We start from the raw sequence: 15,848 nt of genomic DNA, 5'->3' as shown, positions 1-15,848 counted from the left end.
TTGGGGTTTTTTGCTTCCTTCCAATTCTTTGTTGTCTTTGATTTCCACATATTTGGGAAGAGATAATGATATTTGCAACTGGCATAATGGAGGTAAAGAGCACAGCATATCTGTTCAGGCTTTGTACTCAATACAGTAGCCATAAGTAGACTCTCATCCTCTTTCTGCTCTGTCCCCTATTAGGATCCATCTTGGAAGAGCCAGGTTTTGCCAGGTGTAAATAACTAGTGGAACAGGTCATTTGGCTCACTTAGGGGAGATACAGAGAGCATACGTACAGTGGAATCTAGGTATCCAAGAAGAATGTTAGTAGTTTTGGAATAAAGAAAAAATCCATTTTGAAATTGAATTAATAATGTTGAACTTGAAGTCAGTGATTACTTTACTTAATCAAGGGAACTGTTCTGTGTCTCCATCAGAAGCCTTCAAGTTTCAATATCTCAGTGAAATTACCTTTAAGTATGTTTTGTTTTTACTGTGGCTTAGGATCGCTCAAAGGATGAATCTGAGGCTTTCCTTAGCATGAAGAACCTTCAATGAACTGTCAGCCAGCTGTGAAAGGAGGAAAATAACTTGCTTGGTTTTAGAAAATCAGTGGACAACAGTATTTCCAGAGTATCAAAAGCATTAAAACTCATTATGGAAAACAGAAGCTTGGATTTTGCAGGACTCTGGAATATAAACATAAGTTCCATCCAAGTCCCCGTCAGTGCCTGTTGGCTGTGACTGTTGCCATACTACTAATCCAGAGGGATTGCATGCCATGTACCTGACTGGCTTTGAGTGTTTCTTGTCCAGACTGCACAGATGTCCCTCTCTTCATAGTAGGTTTGTCTTGGAGAACTTGTTGGAATTGCCCAAAACAGATTTAGGAGCAAGCTTATAGTAAGCAGTCTGGAAAATGAGGGTTAGCTGCTCAAAAGCCACTTGGTAAATGTTTTTGTTTGATAATAAATGTATATACTATGTCAGTGTCTTCCTGGATTCCCATTCTGTTGTATCCTGCATTCTGCTAGTTGCAGCTGTTGATATTAATGGTGGGACAGGCCAGATCATAAGGCATACATGTTTCTGGCTGGCCAGGGAGATTCGTTGCCTCTTCAATAACATTTTGTGCAAGATTGATGTACATATAGTGTATACATTGATGAAAGACACATACATACAGTAGGGTTTTAATTTGTGTATTTGCCCCGTTTGTCACGCGATAGACAATTGATACTTGTTAAATCCAAGATTCCCTTCACTGGTGCCAATACTGAATAACGTGTGCAACTAGAATGCTGTGCTCTTTACCTACATATCTGAATTGATAGCCCGTAGCTTGTTTTCTTGGTAGGACCTTTTATAGGTCAGTGACCTGAAGTCAAGACATCACTACGCATTTTGCATGCAATTTCATGGTCAATGTGTACATGCAGTCTTAGAACTGCTACCATGATTAAACTGTCTCTACCACAATTGCCAAAGGTAGTGAAGTCTCTGCGTCTGCTATAAAAGAAGGCCATTAGTCTATAGAATGGATCATATATCAACCATTGAATAAATCTGACTTGTTTACCTGAGGTTTTCACCCTGTTAGATAAGCCCATGTCACTGAAACTTAGGGACTGTGGGCGGGAAGTCTGGTACTTTGAGTTCTTCTAGTGGTGAGATTCTGTTCAGCAGCTGAATCTATCCAACATCATGGATTAATGTGGCCAAGTGATATCTGCAGCAAAATTAGCACTTTATTATTAAGACCACTTTGTCACATGCCCTTCGTCATATGCTGGAAGGGACTGAAAAGGCTTTTTTCAGCGTGGCTAAGGGTAAGCTGGCTATTTCTGCCTTGTATTTGCAAATGGAGGATGTCAGTATACTGTGAGCCTACTGTAATGTTTCTAAGTCTGGAGTCTCTTCTTCTAATAGTGAATCAGTCTGTTACTGATGCTTAAAGCTTGTCCTTTAGGCCCTTAATAGGATATTGCTGGAGCCAGTGGATACCCGTTTCATTCACCTAAAGGTCTGTGACTGTTGCTTCAGCTTGAAGAATAGGAGAGATTTGTTCTTGATTATAGACTAGTAGGAAGTATGCTATTTTGCTTGTGGTTTCTTCAAATGGCTCGCTCTAAGGTTTTTCTTTTTTTTTTTTTTTTTTTTCCTCCTAACAACACATTTTTGTTTTGAGAAAGCATACTTGCTTATGGAGAGCTCTCTTGAAACTTTTTTTTTAAACTCCCTGCTGGTAGCTTAGTTTGGGAACTGTGGACATGGCTCAAGCCTGTGTCACAGGAGTCAAAGTTGTGTTATTTTCCTCCTCCACTGGAAAAGCTGACAAACCAATTCACTTGGGGTTTAAAACTGTTTGTAATAGGAACAGACACCCCTGTTTACATCTCAAGTTAGAAACCATTTAATAAAAATATTTTGAGAATGTTAAGAGTATTTCTAGTTAGCAGAAACAGTCTTTTACTCATCCTCCAATAGAAAAGATACCTTTATTGTAGAAGCAGCAGGAACTTAAATATGCTGCTTCTGCATTACTCTGTCTTGAATATCATCTTTGAATTGATTTGGCATTCCAAAGACTGAGGTCTGAGTTGCAGGACACGTTAAAGGTCCATACACTAGGTTAAACTTGACGGATTGTTTGGGTTGTTTTGTGGCTTTGCTTTTGATTTGATTTTTAAACTGTGACTATTATGAAGCTAAAGCACAAAGAACAACTGAAGCTTTTCATCACTCTTGGAACTTTCTTTAGAAATAGCTGTCATAAGTTTTAAACCACATTTCTTAGAACTAAGAACAAAACTTCAGCATTAAGATTCTGAAGGCTGATCCTCAATAGACCAGATTCTACAGTTCTGCTGTGACTATAAATAACAACAGTAGCTACAATTCAGTGGCTTCATTGGGTGACTATATTTGTGTATTAATGATAAAATAAAAACTGTTGGTAGTGTCAGCTTTCTGCACAGGAGTCCAACTTAAAATGGATAAATGAAACAAGTCAGGTAAAAAAAATTATAGTATTTTCATTTTTAAAAAATACTAGAGAAGGCACTTCTCATCCTCCTAAATAACTGGTCCTTTAAAACTCTCCTTATGTTTTAGGATTCTTTCAAGTACAGTTATCCTCCGTTGGTTGATGATGATTTTCAAACTCCTTTATGTGAAAATGGGCCCATTACTAGTGAAGATGAGCATGAAAGTAAAGAAGAGATAGATACAGACACCAAGGAGACTGGGGAGCTGAATGAAGAACAAAATCTTAATCAGAAAAAGGTATCTAACTCTGAAGGTTGAGGTAAAAGTAGTTAAATTGTTACGAAGTGGGACAGGAGGTGTATAGTTTTTGTTTCTTGTCAGGCTTTTACTTTGTGTGTTGATTTTTTTTTTTTTTTTTTCTCTGAATTTTTTCTTCCCTCTAGTTTGACAAAAGAACCCAGTAAAGCTGAGAATTGCACTTGCGGTTTCAACCTTGCTGCTTAATCTGTTAAGACGAGTTTCGTGCTTCTGAATGATTAAAATGTGCACCCAATATGTAATATCTTTCTGGAATATAGAGAATTGTACAGTAAAATTTAAAAGGCTTTTGTGTTTTGTTTTTGAAGGTTATGTCTTTCTAGTTGGTTTATTTTTAATCTTGGGATATTTAGCATTGTACATCTTATGCATCTGAGAATGAATGTATTTTAAAGTCAGTATGCATATCAGAAAATATTACCAGTTTAAATATTTTACTTTACTGGATATTAATTTGTTTTCTTAAATTACTGATAAAAATTTCAACATATAAGAGGTTTCATTTATCCTCAGGAGAAATTGTATTCCTAATCCATCAATGCTGTTTTACAATATAACTTTCCTGCAGTGATGTTTAGCCAGAAATATAATGGCATTGTTTTATACAAGTCCATATGAAGTGATATTTAGGAATATGCAGTGATAGTGGGGATATCACTCTTGAAAACAGCAGGAAAAATCTGAAATTTACCACATAAGTGCCATACTTAATTTGAGCATTAGACTCAGTAGCTTGTTTTGGTTGTAGCACATCTTCCAAGCTCTGATTCTCAGATACGGAAATGTGGAGAATTCCTGTTCAGTGTGTGAGTTGGCTTTGGTGCTTCTTAGCCTCAGTGTTTGTTTTTGATTTGCTTGGCTTACTTCAGCTTTCTACTTATGGTTTTGGGTTTTTTTTACTTTTTTTTTACTCTTAAAAATAATGATTTGGTTCATGATGTGTTCTGTTTTATACAGTGTAAGCTGCTACTCAGTCTTTCCGATGAGCTAAGATTGACATCTATGCTCATCATGTATTGATTAATTTTAAGGCATGTTTAAGGCCTTACCTTTAACATACTTCTAATATTTCAGACCATATCTCACTGTTGTTGGTACTATTTTGGTAAAAAGTGGATTATTATTTTGCTTCCACTTGCTATTCCTCTGCTCATATATTTAAGATTAATACTTACTGTTTCTTCCACAGCAAGTACACCATTGTTTGTCACTTCAATGTTATGTCCTTTCCCAAAATGTGTTTTTCAGTAATATCCCTTATTGTCTCAGAATTGTGGGCATTTCTTATTTCTAAGCTAATTATTTTTTACGTAACTGTGTCTAAATATAATTATTCAAATACTTCTTTAATAAGACCAGCTTCTAAACTAAGTGATCTGTGAGATATCGTTGTCTTCATTATTATTTACTGTTCTTTATTGTTTATATGCAGACTCTTGTCATCAGTAAGAATTCATCTGATTTATTTTATATATGTATGCCTCTTCTTATCCCATAGAAGGGCCTATTTTTTTTTCCACAGGAGGGAGCCATGATTGATAAATTTGGTTAGTAAGTGCCTGGCCTGTAGATGCCTGCATATGGCAAGAAGGACTCCGCCTTTAATGTGTATTACAATAATATTTTCTTGGTAATTCTAACTAGATTTATGTAGAATAAAGCCCAACACATAACTAGTGCCTTTTCTATAGTAACCTTTTACTATAACTGTCATTAAAAAAAAAACAAATTGCTGTGTGGTTTCTTTTTATAAAACCTATTTTCTATAAAATTTTGTATTCCTTTCATTCCTATACTTCAAATTTACATAAACTGAATTATCTTCATGTCTTCTCTCTATATTTTAAGTGGAATAAAAACAAGGCAAGGAAACTGTTCAGCTAGCTGGTCTTGAGTCATGTCACTAATTTTTTCAGTCTTCTATCTCAAGCTCCCCATCCTCTGTTTTGCATTTAATTCCAGAGTTTTTAATTTTTTTTATAAGATGACCAGATCTGATGACATGTATTTTCTTAATGTAATAGAGAAAAACCCTCAGAACCCAAGGTATCTGCAGTTTTGAATGCACCAGTTCATTCAGCATTGTTTCTTTTAAGTTCTCCGTACTTCAGAGGTCCATCTAAAAGCAGTTGAAGATATGTTTAGCAACTCTGCAATACAATAAAGTGTGGAATTGTTACTGTGTTTTCTGCGCAACGTTGCGGTGATTGTATTAGGGTGTCTGTTTTAATTGAAAAGTTTTGCAGTGGAAGAATAGCATCAGTGCTTTATAATCTTCAAATATTTGAAGTACTATAACCATATGTCTGGAGTTTTCAAAAATAAACAACTTGGGCATCAGGAAAATACATGGAAAAAAGTGAAGCAGGAGTTTTTGTTTTGTGCATGTTTAATATATTAAGCTTCTAGAACAAATCATTCTATTCAGTGGACTTCAAGCAGCTTCAGGGAATGAATATGTTTTAAGCTTGGTCTGTAATATATAAATTGTTGCAATAAGCCTCCTTGTATTGTCTGAAATATCTGCATGATTCTGTAACACGTGTAACCCAGGTTTCTAGTTAATCATTATAACTATCATTTTTACTCAGATGAATTCTATAGAACAAATTTCCAAATCAGAGGAAACTGACAAAACAGAATTCAAACCAAAAAATGCAAAGAAAGCATTAACCACTTTTAAAGGACCTTTATTACATATCAGGTAATAATCATACTCTTTTATTTTTTACAATGTGCCTTGGACACTTACGTACTGAACTAGGTGGCTTTCAAAATAAACTATTTTTCAGACTATTAGAGGATAACAATAGCTATAAACATCCTTTTAAGAATTATTTTTACAAAGATCAAAGAATTTTTCTGGTTTCATGTGTTTTAATGAATCTTTTGATATCACTATTGGCATGCTTTTTGTACTAATTAGTAGGTGTATATTTCATAGAATTGTAGAAACATGGTTTCATTTATATTGATAAACTGTCTATCATTGGTTTTAGTTAAACCTGTGCTTATCTGAGAGAAGTGGTTTGACATTAATTTCATTGGCTTAAAACCCAATGTGTTTACTAAGGCAGCTTTCACTGTTAAATCTTGCTTAAATTCTTTTAACTTAAGGTGGTGTAAATGTCTACATTAGTGGTTTGCACCAATTAAACTTAATGGTCCAATTTATTTTGTGTGGGAAGTGCTCTGCATAAATGGCATATCTGCTCAAAATTTTGTTGTCAAAGATGCTTATGTCTTTCAGTTAATCTGCTTTTTATCATTAACCTAGAAAAAAAAGATTAGCCAATATAACTTTTTCTTTTCACTGCCTTTCAGGTTAAGATGCTTGTTTAGCAATTGATTTAGGTGTTTACTTTTATTTTCACTTCCAGTTTGCTATTAGACGAATGAAGAAAATATCTAATTTATAGGTAATTCCTTAGCTAATTTTGTGCTATACTGAATTAGTTTTGGAATGAATTTGAACAATGACATGCTCATTGGCATAAATATTTTTCGTGTCAAATTTTCCTGGGTTTGAAATGAAAATTATAGTCCTTTATGTGCAAAAACCTCCTCTGTATAGACTTAGTTTCTTGTATGGTGGGACAAAGGCATAGACTGCAGAGCTGTGATTTTTGAAGGAATGTTGAAAATTTTCTGTCCCCATGACAAAAGTTGTGTTCTTCTATCCACTTCTTTAAAAAACCCCAAACAAAAACAACCAACTGAAAAAAACCCCGAACAACCAAAACACTACACAAATGGTACCTTTTTCTCATCCAATGGTAGAACTTGAAATTTTTTAATAAAAGTGTTGGAGTTCATGTAAATTACATGAAAGAGTAAATTTTGTCAAGTATAGAGGTGCTAATACTTGTAGTCTTGCTCTCCTGGAAAATAAAGTACTGGTGTCAGCTGTTTGTTTGGTTTTCTTTAAGTCAGCTTTTGAGAGTGCATAGTTGATCTCTATTAATGCTGTAACTCTGTAGAAGCTAGAACTAGTTTTTATTTCCCTGGAATCTTTCTCAGGACACTAAACTGAAATCTGTCGCACTAAATAGTATATTGTGCCATTTATAACTAGTCACAGACATCTATCTCAAAGACTGGCTCTGCCAGTATAATTAACTGGTGGTTTTGCCGATACAAGCATTGCCCTGTGAAGGGAGCAGCCTAGAGCCTGACTGGGAAGCTGAGGCACAGCTGCTCTGACGCCATGAAATCACCAAGAACCGTGTGGCCTTTCTGTGCGTTCTGAACTGCATAAGGGATATTCCTTACCTGTCACTGCTTAGTACTTGTTGGCTCTGGTCTATGACCAAAGCTGCGTACTCAAGTCATCTGTCTTCCTGTTTTAGACCGCCATTGCATTTGCCTTGCATATCTTGCTATGAAAGATGGGTTTTCATTGACCTTCATCCCCAACAAATTAATTTATTTGGCAAGACAAAAAGCAGCTCTTCACTTGCACTGTCTGGCAGAAGACTAGTTTAGTGTATTCAGAGATGAGAACTTCTAGTACAAGCCGAGGTGGTTACCCCACACACATCAGGGTAGTAGAAGTAGTGTTTCTGTAAAAAGCTTGGATACTCATTTAAAATAAAACACCCTACTTGCCCAATAGCTACACACCACCTACCCCCAGCTGTATGGGACTAGTTGATTTCACAGACAACAGGCACACAGTAGTGGCCTTCAAGGTCCATTTTAATTTTTTTGTGTGTGTTGGTAGCCACAGTTGGTGGTGGAACAAGAAAGATAGGCTCTGGTAGAATGTTCCTTTCCTTGAGCTCTTTGTAGGGCTTGTTTTAGTGCTAATTAATGCTTTCCCATCTCATTTATGATTCATCTTGTAATTGCCTTAATATACCACATCTGCAGTAGTACAGTATTAAGATAACCAAAATGCCTTGTAATTACAATACTTCCTTTCCCTACTATTGTTTACTTAAGGTGAGAATTTGGGAACAGGAAAAAAGCTGAGAAGGGTATACAGTTACCTTATCTGTTTTAAACCCATCATTTTCTTGCTTTCTACCTCACTTAGCACACTTACTTCTTCCCCACCAAAAAGAAAAAAAAAAAATTCTGGTCACACGGACTGTCTAATGCACTGTAAAAATAATAGGCACCCTCCCGCACACACAGTCACTGCTGGACTCTGCTTCTAGCCATGGGTATTCAGGCTTGCCCTACAGCACCAAGGATTTTTTTTCTCTGCAATTAACACTGGTTTAAGTCAGAAAAGAAAGGAATGGTACTATGAAAATAGGTCTTTTGAGGAGGAGGTCAAACTAAGGTGAAATTGACATTCTAAAAAGGGGAGAAGGCGGGGGGGGGGAAAGTAACTTTTTAAAAAAGCTTCCTGTCAAAAGATTATGCAGTTCTGTAGTACTGTAGTGTGGCGCTTCTTTGTGGGCTCCTAATGGGATATTGAAAGCAGTTTTTCACTTGTTACTTGAGTTTCCTCTCAACTTGTAGTATATGAGTATGCCCTACTTTTTGTCTAGTAGTGTTCATTTGAATGCTTATTCCAATGCTTAGTTTGATATGGTTTAAAAACTTTCATGCATGGATTTCTTAATTGCACAAGAATATTAAAAACAAGCAAAAACTTTATGCATGTGTCTCCAGAAGTATGTGAAGACTGACTCATAACTACAAGTGAATTTAGCTGTAGTAGTTGAAATTATTGCCACTCAGGTATATGCCTGCTTCTCTTATGTGTGCACTATACCATTACAAGAACAGATGTATGAGGTGGAAATTACTGTCTGTATCACCTTATGGTCTTTAATATTAGCATAAATTAAAATTAATAATGCTTTTCCTTAACATACTGTTATAAGAGCAGTGGCTGAAGTGACTGTATATATCTGTTGGCTTTTCCTGCTGTTGCAGGTAATCGTGGTCTTCCAGATGGAAGAAGTCAAGGGCAGTAATCAGCTGATACAGCTAGTTCCACTTGTGGTCATGAGTCAACCCTGAGCTTCACTACAAAATTTCTGCATTTTGTTTTCACAGCTTTTCTGATGAAAAACCATTTATAGTGACTGCAGCGGCAGAGTTGAAAGTACTTTGTTTTCCTGTAGGTGTGGTCAGGTTTTTTCTATGACATGCTGTAAAGATAATTTGAACAAACTAATTCTTTTTAAATTTCTTATTAGCCCAGCAGAAGAACTATATTTTGGATCCAAAGAAACTGGAGACAAAAAATGTTTGATAGCTCTCACAAATGTCACTAAAAACATAGTGGCTTTTAAGGTGAGTATTTTACGTGTGCCCTGGTTTACTAAATGTGTAACTCTTTCTTGTTTTGGGTAAGGAGGAAGAAATACTATGAAACCCGCTTTTCAGTCTAAATTTTTTATTCTCCTGCAATGTTTGAAGCAGATCAAATAAATCTTCTAGCTGAATTTATGCCTATTCTGTGCCATCCCAAAGGGGAAAATCAGTAATACAAATCTGACTGAAAAAGAGCTATGGGGATAGTTAAGTTCTTTAGTGAGAATCTAATACTTCCTGAAAAAGAAAGGCTTGAGCATTGAAAAGTGATCTCTCTAGAATTTTTCTCCTTGTTAAATCTCAGCTGGAAACAAGTTAGTAGCACACTGAAATGATGCAGCTCCGTCTACAAATGTTACTATCAAAGGAATGAATGCAGTTACGTTTGTTTTAGAAATACTGAGTTGCATCTTGATTTGGTTTTCCACCACATCTTTTGTGTTCTCTGCATACACAAATAACTAAAGTTTCCATAGAGTTTTAAAAAGTAGTCTGTTTGATATTCTTGGCTCTCTTTATGTATGTATATAAGAGAGAAAAATCATGTATGCCGGAAAAGAAAGGAGAAGTGGTTGAGAGAGGAAAAAGTGAAATACTAAGGTCTGATGACTTCTACAAAATAAAGTATTTCAAAGACTGCATGTATTACCATGTCTTTAAATACTTAAGGTTTGGGGGATTTTAGTTATTACAGAATGATATGAAACAATCATAGTTTATGCGTGTATTTGCTATATGATTGCTTGGTATTTCTTGTTTATAGGTGAGAACAACTGCTCCTGAAAAATACAGAGTTAAACCCAGTAACAGCAGCTGTGAACCTGGCACATCATTAGATATAATAGTCTCTCTTCATGGTGGTAAGTAAAATCTTACAATAGAATTTTTAAGTCTGGACAAGTTTTATTAACAGGCTGACTGCTTTAGATACTAACCATTGTATGTGCTTGCTGAGGTGTAAGACTGACACCCATGTCTGCTTGACTGTTGCATGAGTGTGTTACTATTTGTAACAAAAAAAAAAAAAGCATGTCAGACAACATTTGAGTAACTGCCCGTACTGATTTACTACTCCACTTAAGTATAAGCAGCTGTTGTCTGCAGCCTGTTCTGTTTCTTGTCTTAAAAAAAAAAAAAAAGTTGCAGTGGCAGCTGTCTCACTGGTGCTCTATTACAGTGGGAGTAAATCAGGTTTCCTAAATTGTTGCAAGGACAGGTGAATTTGGTGAATGCATTCTTTACAAAATTCTGGGTTGTCCTTCAAAATGAGAATGATTTCATTATTTTTATTTCTAGTAAGTCAGTGTCCGATGTCCTGCAATAAACAAGCTCCCATTTTAAAAACTTTTGTTCAAAAATGCTTCTATATACTTTGTAATATTGTCACTTTATCCACGCACATTTTTGTTTTTTCTTTGAGGGCAGGTTTTGCAGCTTCTCTGCAGGATCGTTTCCTTATAATGGCAGCAGAAATGGACCAGTCTTCTGGAGCAGGTGTACCAGAACTGACTCAGTTTTGGAAAGAAGTCCCTAGGACCAAAGTGATGGAACATAGGTGAGCATATGGTTTTCTGTTGATGGGGGGGGGGGCTTAGCCATTATTATTTAGCTGATTTATATAGCACTTGCACTTCATAATTAGTGAAGGGCTCTCCAAACCCAATTGTGTGTTTACTGACTAAGTATATTGCTGAGGCCTCCACTCTGTTTTAACTGATGAGAAGTGTTCTTGATGTATAAAAGACATGCTACAGAAAATCCTAATTTTGTAGAAAATTTCTGTAAAACCTATCACATGTTCAAACAGTGTGTTTCATATTTAATGGTGAAAAAATACTACTAGGAAAATATATCTCCCCATACACTCTTTAAATATACTTGTTACTCTTCTCTCTTACCTGTTCACATCTAGTTCTATCACTGTACGTATCTAGAAGTTCATTGGAGTTCTCCTTCATCTAGAAGTCTCAGTCATGATATCAAGATGCTGTTTCATCTTTAAACAAATGTAATTTAACTGGTTTTTTACTTTAGATTGTTCCTTTTTTTTTTTTTCTTTTGGAGCTGCCTTTACCCTCACATGGCCAAAAATAACATGGAAAAAGTATTTTTGAGACTTGATGCCTAAGTCTTGTTCTATCTTTGCTTCAAATGTGTATCCCTTACTTCCCTATTAAACAAAATCTACATCATGTGAGTGACTATAAGGTTCCTTGCATAAATTTTGGATTGTTTCTTTTTAAGATAGACCCTGGAACAATAGGGAGACATTATTTCATTACATTAAATTTATGACCTGGAAAGTCTGCTATGTTATATATGTTACTGATCAATACAAACCTGACCTTTATTTTTTACTAAACCTAGATTAAAAGTAGTGGAAAATTATAATTCTCTTTAATATTATATGTGCAAGTGCTTTATCTGAGGAATCTACTCAGATTTTATTATACTCAATTGTCCCTTTTTTTTTTTGTTTTGTCTTAGCATTTCTCTTTCCTTGAGGCTGTGGTATTTTTCTATTTTAACCATTTCTTTAGCAAATAAATTCATTCACACACTAATTGATTTGCATGTTATCAAAGGAGCTTCTGCTGTACTTTATAAATTGTGTAAGATTCCACTACCTTCAATTGTTCCTGCATATTCAGCTGTGGAAGAGGTGGAGTACATGAAAAACGTTGCTAAGGTTTAAAATGGAAAGAAAATCTTTAGATTTTGTTTTGCTTTTCAATAGATTATTGCATCTTTGGTAGTAAGTATTTGACTGAATAATCCAGTGGATCCTGTGTTATGAATTTAAAATGAAGATATATTTTAACTGAGCATGCAGATAATTTTGATTTACTTTCTATATCAAAAGCTGTCAAAATGTAATTGATGGACTGATGAAGGCTTTTCAGACTATCATTGCAATAGTCCTTGCTCATTGCAGGGGGAGATTGGTCTAGATGACCTTTTAAGGTCCCTTCCAACAAAAATGATTCTATAATTCTGTGATTTTTAATAGTCATTTAGAAAATTAATAAACCAGAACAGATTATAAAGTGCATGTGACTGTTTACTATTAATTATACAAAGTTACATTAAATTTACAAATTTTGGCACGTAATTTTTTTTCCTCTTTCACAGGCTCAGGTGTCATGTTGTAGAAAGTAGTAAGCCTTCTTCTCTGACATTAAAAGAGAATGCATTTAATATTCCAGCAAAAACCAATGAAGATTTACATATACAGGTAATAGTGTATTCCTGCGTGCTGAATAGTGAACAAAAGTATAAGATATGATAGAGATCAAAAGAATTTGTACTAAACCTCTTTAGTACTTCGCAAATTACACTATTTGAAAAGCTTAGCAGTTGAAAGTAACGTTTCAGTGATAGTGATTTCATTATTTTGTTGAATGTTTAATAAAATACTACTTGCAATGCAGCTTGCTCATTCCTCTTGTGCATATTACAGATACGAGGTATCAATGAGCCTCAGTGATATCTCTTGTCCTAGTGTAAAGATGTCGCCTGCTTGATATCGGCAATATAGGCTATGCATAACTCTTAAAGATTCGAAGCTTCTTTAGTGGAACAGTTTCCTTAAGTATGTAGTGATAGAAAGGGCATCACTTGAAGTCTTTTTTCTTTTTTTTTTTTTTTCCTTTTACTGTGCTTAGTTATTGATTAAATAGCTCTAAATTAACAAGTACTTTCATGTTCAGTAATTCTAATTTAATGAAACTATTTCTATTTTCAGCTAACTCGTTTACTGCAAATTAATAAAAGACTTCAAGAGCAGATTGATCGCTGCCTCTGGTTCCAGCAGTTGTCAGTTGTTTTATCGTTACTATCAGTTACTGTTGTTGCCTTCTGCTTCTACCTGGTGTATACCCAGAGAAGCTAAAAAATTATTTTGCCCTGGATATGCTGCCTATCATGGTTGGTTGGAGTGGAAGAGATTGAAGTGCTGTGCTTGGATCCTGGAACTGTCAAAATGAGGTTTGTGAGCCCACAACAATGAACAAGGATATAATTTGCTGAAATCAAAGAAGAAATGAATGACCAGCAAAGGAAATTGCCAAAAGTTGACAGTTAAAACAGTGTATGACGAAGATGTTAGAGCTAGGACCTATTTTCACTGTACAACTCTATAAATACTACTGAACTGGAAGGAGGAAACCAAATACAATGACAGAATTTAAAACTGTGTAGGGTTTTTTCCCCGCTATTCAACTACTTTAAATACAATATTTCGTTTCTTTTTTATCATATTCATTCTTACATCCTGAATTATTCTCATGGAACTTGCAAGCAGGCCTTAAGTGTATTCTAAAGCTTAACTTGTTCATTCAGGAAAATTTATGGAAATTATGTAGTACAGGTAGATTTTTTTTATATAATCTATGTACATGGACATATAAAGGAAGATATTTGATGTTAGTAATTATTTTGTTAATTCAAGCTCACTGCTTTCATTGGTTAAATTCCTTTCTTTTTGTGCTTTTTCTGAATGCAAAGGTATTTAAAATATTTCCTACGAAATAACATACACAGCCATATTGACCAGGAATATAACCCTTGTTTGATTCCAAAGATAGTAATGAAATAATCACGACGAGACACTATTCCTATTCTTTCATTTTTTATTTTTTCTAAAGCAACTCTTACTCAAATTGTGAAAGAAGCATAAGAGTTGACTTTTGATGACCTATTACTGGTTCATAAAAAGGCTGATAAATAGTAAATTAGTAAGAACTTATTTTGAGATGTGCAATATGCGTAAATTACAGAGGAGTCTGAGAAAAGCAAGTCAAGTCAGCAAGATTAAATATTGTTGAAGGGAACGTAAAAGTGTTATATCTGCCATTTCTCAGGAACTTGTAGAAATGGTCTATGAAGCTAGTGAGAACTTCTGCTAACAAAGATTCTTTGTACTCATTGCTGTAAATATGTATATTAAAATGATAAACACTTAAAAGGAGACTGATGGTATCTTTCATACATTTAAAATTTTCACTCTTGATAAGATCTAAAAATTTAAAATAATTTCTTTACCAGAATTAATTTTTGCTACAGATTGGCTTTGTAACAGATCATTTAGTTTTGTCTGACTTAAATAGGTAAAAAGAGATTATTGAAGAAAAATAAAGGTCATACTCTCTTCTGCCTTTTTGCTTATAGTATCTCTTCAGTGAGGTGTAGGTGTACTATCACTAGTAGGAAATAGAAAAGGGCAGTTTCAAAAATGCATTAGTAAACTGATTAATAAAGTAGCATATATTTCAATCTGATTACTAAAAAAAATTACCATGTAAAAGGCAACTCTACAGAACTGTTTGGTGCACAGTCTTCTGTCCTTTCTTAATTTATACAATGTTTTGCCATGTCTACATTTGCTTAACTTTTTCACTATCTTATTTGTGTTCAGTTTGCTTCTCAGTATTTTGTTTTCTTTATGAGTTGGCAACTTACATAGTTCACCGCTTTCTGTGTTACTTAGGTTATTTTCATGTGCATGCAACTCAAATGCTTTGCTTCCAACAAAATGAGTTTTCTTGTTGAGAAAGGTAACAAAGTAATTTGTAACCTTAAGATAATAATAACCATGCTATTAAAATGCCAATTCCTTAATTTGAGTGTATTGAATAGCACTTTACTGTAAAATTGCAAGAAATATATTCTTAGAGTCTTTGCCAATATGAATATTTTAATGTTTGGGTGCTTTCATATATTTTCAGTATTTTATTACTATGTTGGTATTTTCTTTGTATGATGAATCAGATGAACATCTTTTCTATTTTAATATGTTTTAGAAGAATACAGATACAGAATAAATATGAGGAAATATGTAGTCTTGAATGTTTAGTCTTTTAAAAATAGCTACATCTCCTGAGGTTTTGGTTCTCCTCTTAGTCTGCAGATACTTAATATGAAGGAAAGGTCAATATGGTAGTGGCCCATAGCCTGTTGTATAATAGAAGTTGTGATGATACTTGTCAGACAAATGTAAAATGATCATAAATTCATAGGCAGAGTACCTAGCATAATAAGATAGCACATAATACTGGCATGTAAACACTACCATGGCACAAATACTGCAAATCCACACAATACAAATATATGTATATTTTGGTAAAACTGTTATTTAAACATCACACAGTAAATGGAAAAATATATATATATATGTACAAGCTAAAAAAGAAAAGGCAAAGTAACAGCATTTTTACTTAAATAGAAGTTGACAGTAGTCTATTTTGTATTTTTCTTCTGAGAGAACTTCATTGTTTCTATCATCG

At 34.5% G+C, this 15,848-nt stretch overlaps 1 protein-coding gene across 2 annotated transcripts in view; it reads left to right on the top strand.

Moving 5' to 3' along the window:
- Positions 1 to 15,403, top strand: part of MOSPD2 (motile sperm domain containing 2) — a 38,159-nt gene extending 22,756 nt beyond the window's left edge. The window contains exons 9-15 of one of the 2 annotated variants that reach the window (XM_075775697.1): positions 3,097 to 3,267; positions 5,880 to 5,992; positions 9,447 to 9,543; positions 10,328 to 10,424; positions 10,990 to 11,119; positions 12,697 to 12,799; positions 13,310 to 15,403. In XM_075775697.1, the coding sequence (XP_075631812.1) occupies positions 3,097 to 3,267; positions 5,880 to 5,992; positions 9,447 to 9,543; positions 10,328 to 10,424; positions 10,990 to 11,119; positions 12,697 to 12,799; positions 13,310 to 13,456 (858 nt within the window). In that variant the 3' untranslated portion in view covers positions 13,457 to 15,403. The remainder of the gene's footprint in view (positions 1 to 3,096; positions 3,268 to 5,879; positions 5,993 to 9,446; positions 9,544 to 10,327; positions 10,425 to 10,989; positions 11,120 to 12,696; positions 12,800 to 13,309) is intronic. The other variant, XM_075775706.1, reaches the window with a different exon arrangement.
- The last annotated feature ends 445 nt before the right edge of the window (positions 15,404 to 15,848 follow it).

This window comes from Balearica regulorum, chromosome 1, assembly GCF_011004875.1.
Source record: "Balearica regulorum gibbericeps isolate bBalReg1 chromosome 1, bBalReg1.pri, whole genome shotgun sequence".
NCBI classification, from domain to species: domain Eukaryota; kingdom Metazoa; phylum Chordata; class Aves; order Gruiformes; family Gruidae; genus Balearica; species Balearica regulorum.
The sequence above is the reverse complement of the archived record's forward strand: the minus strand, read 5'-3'. Positions and strand labels throughout refer to the sequence as shown.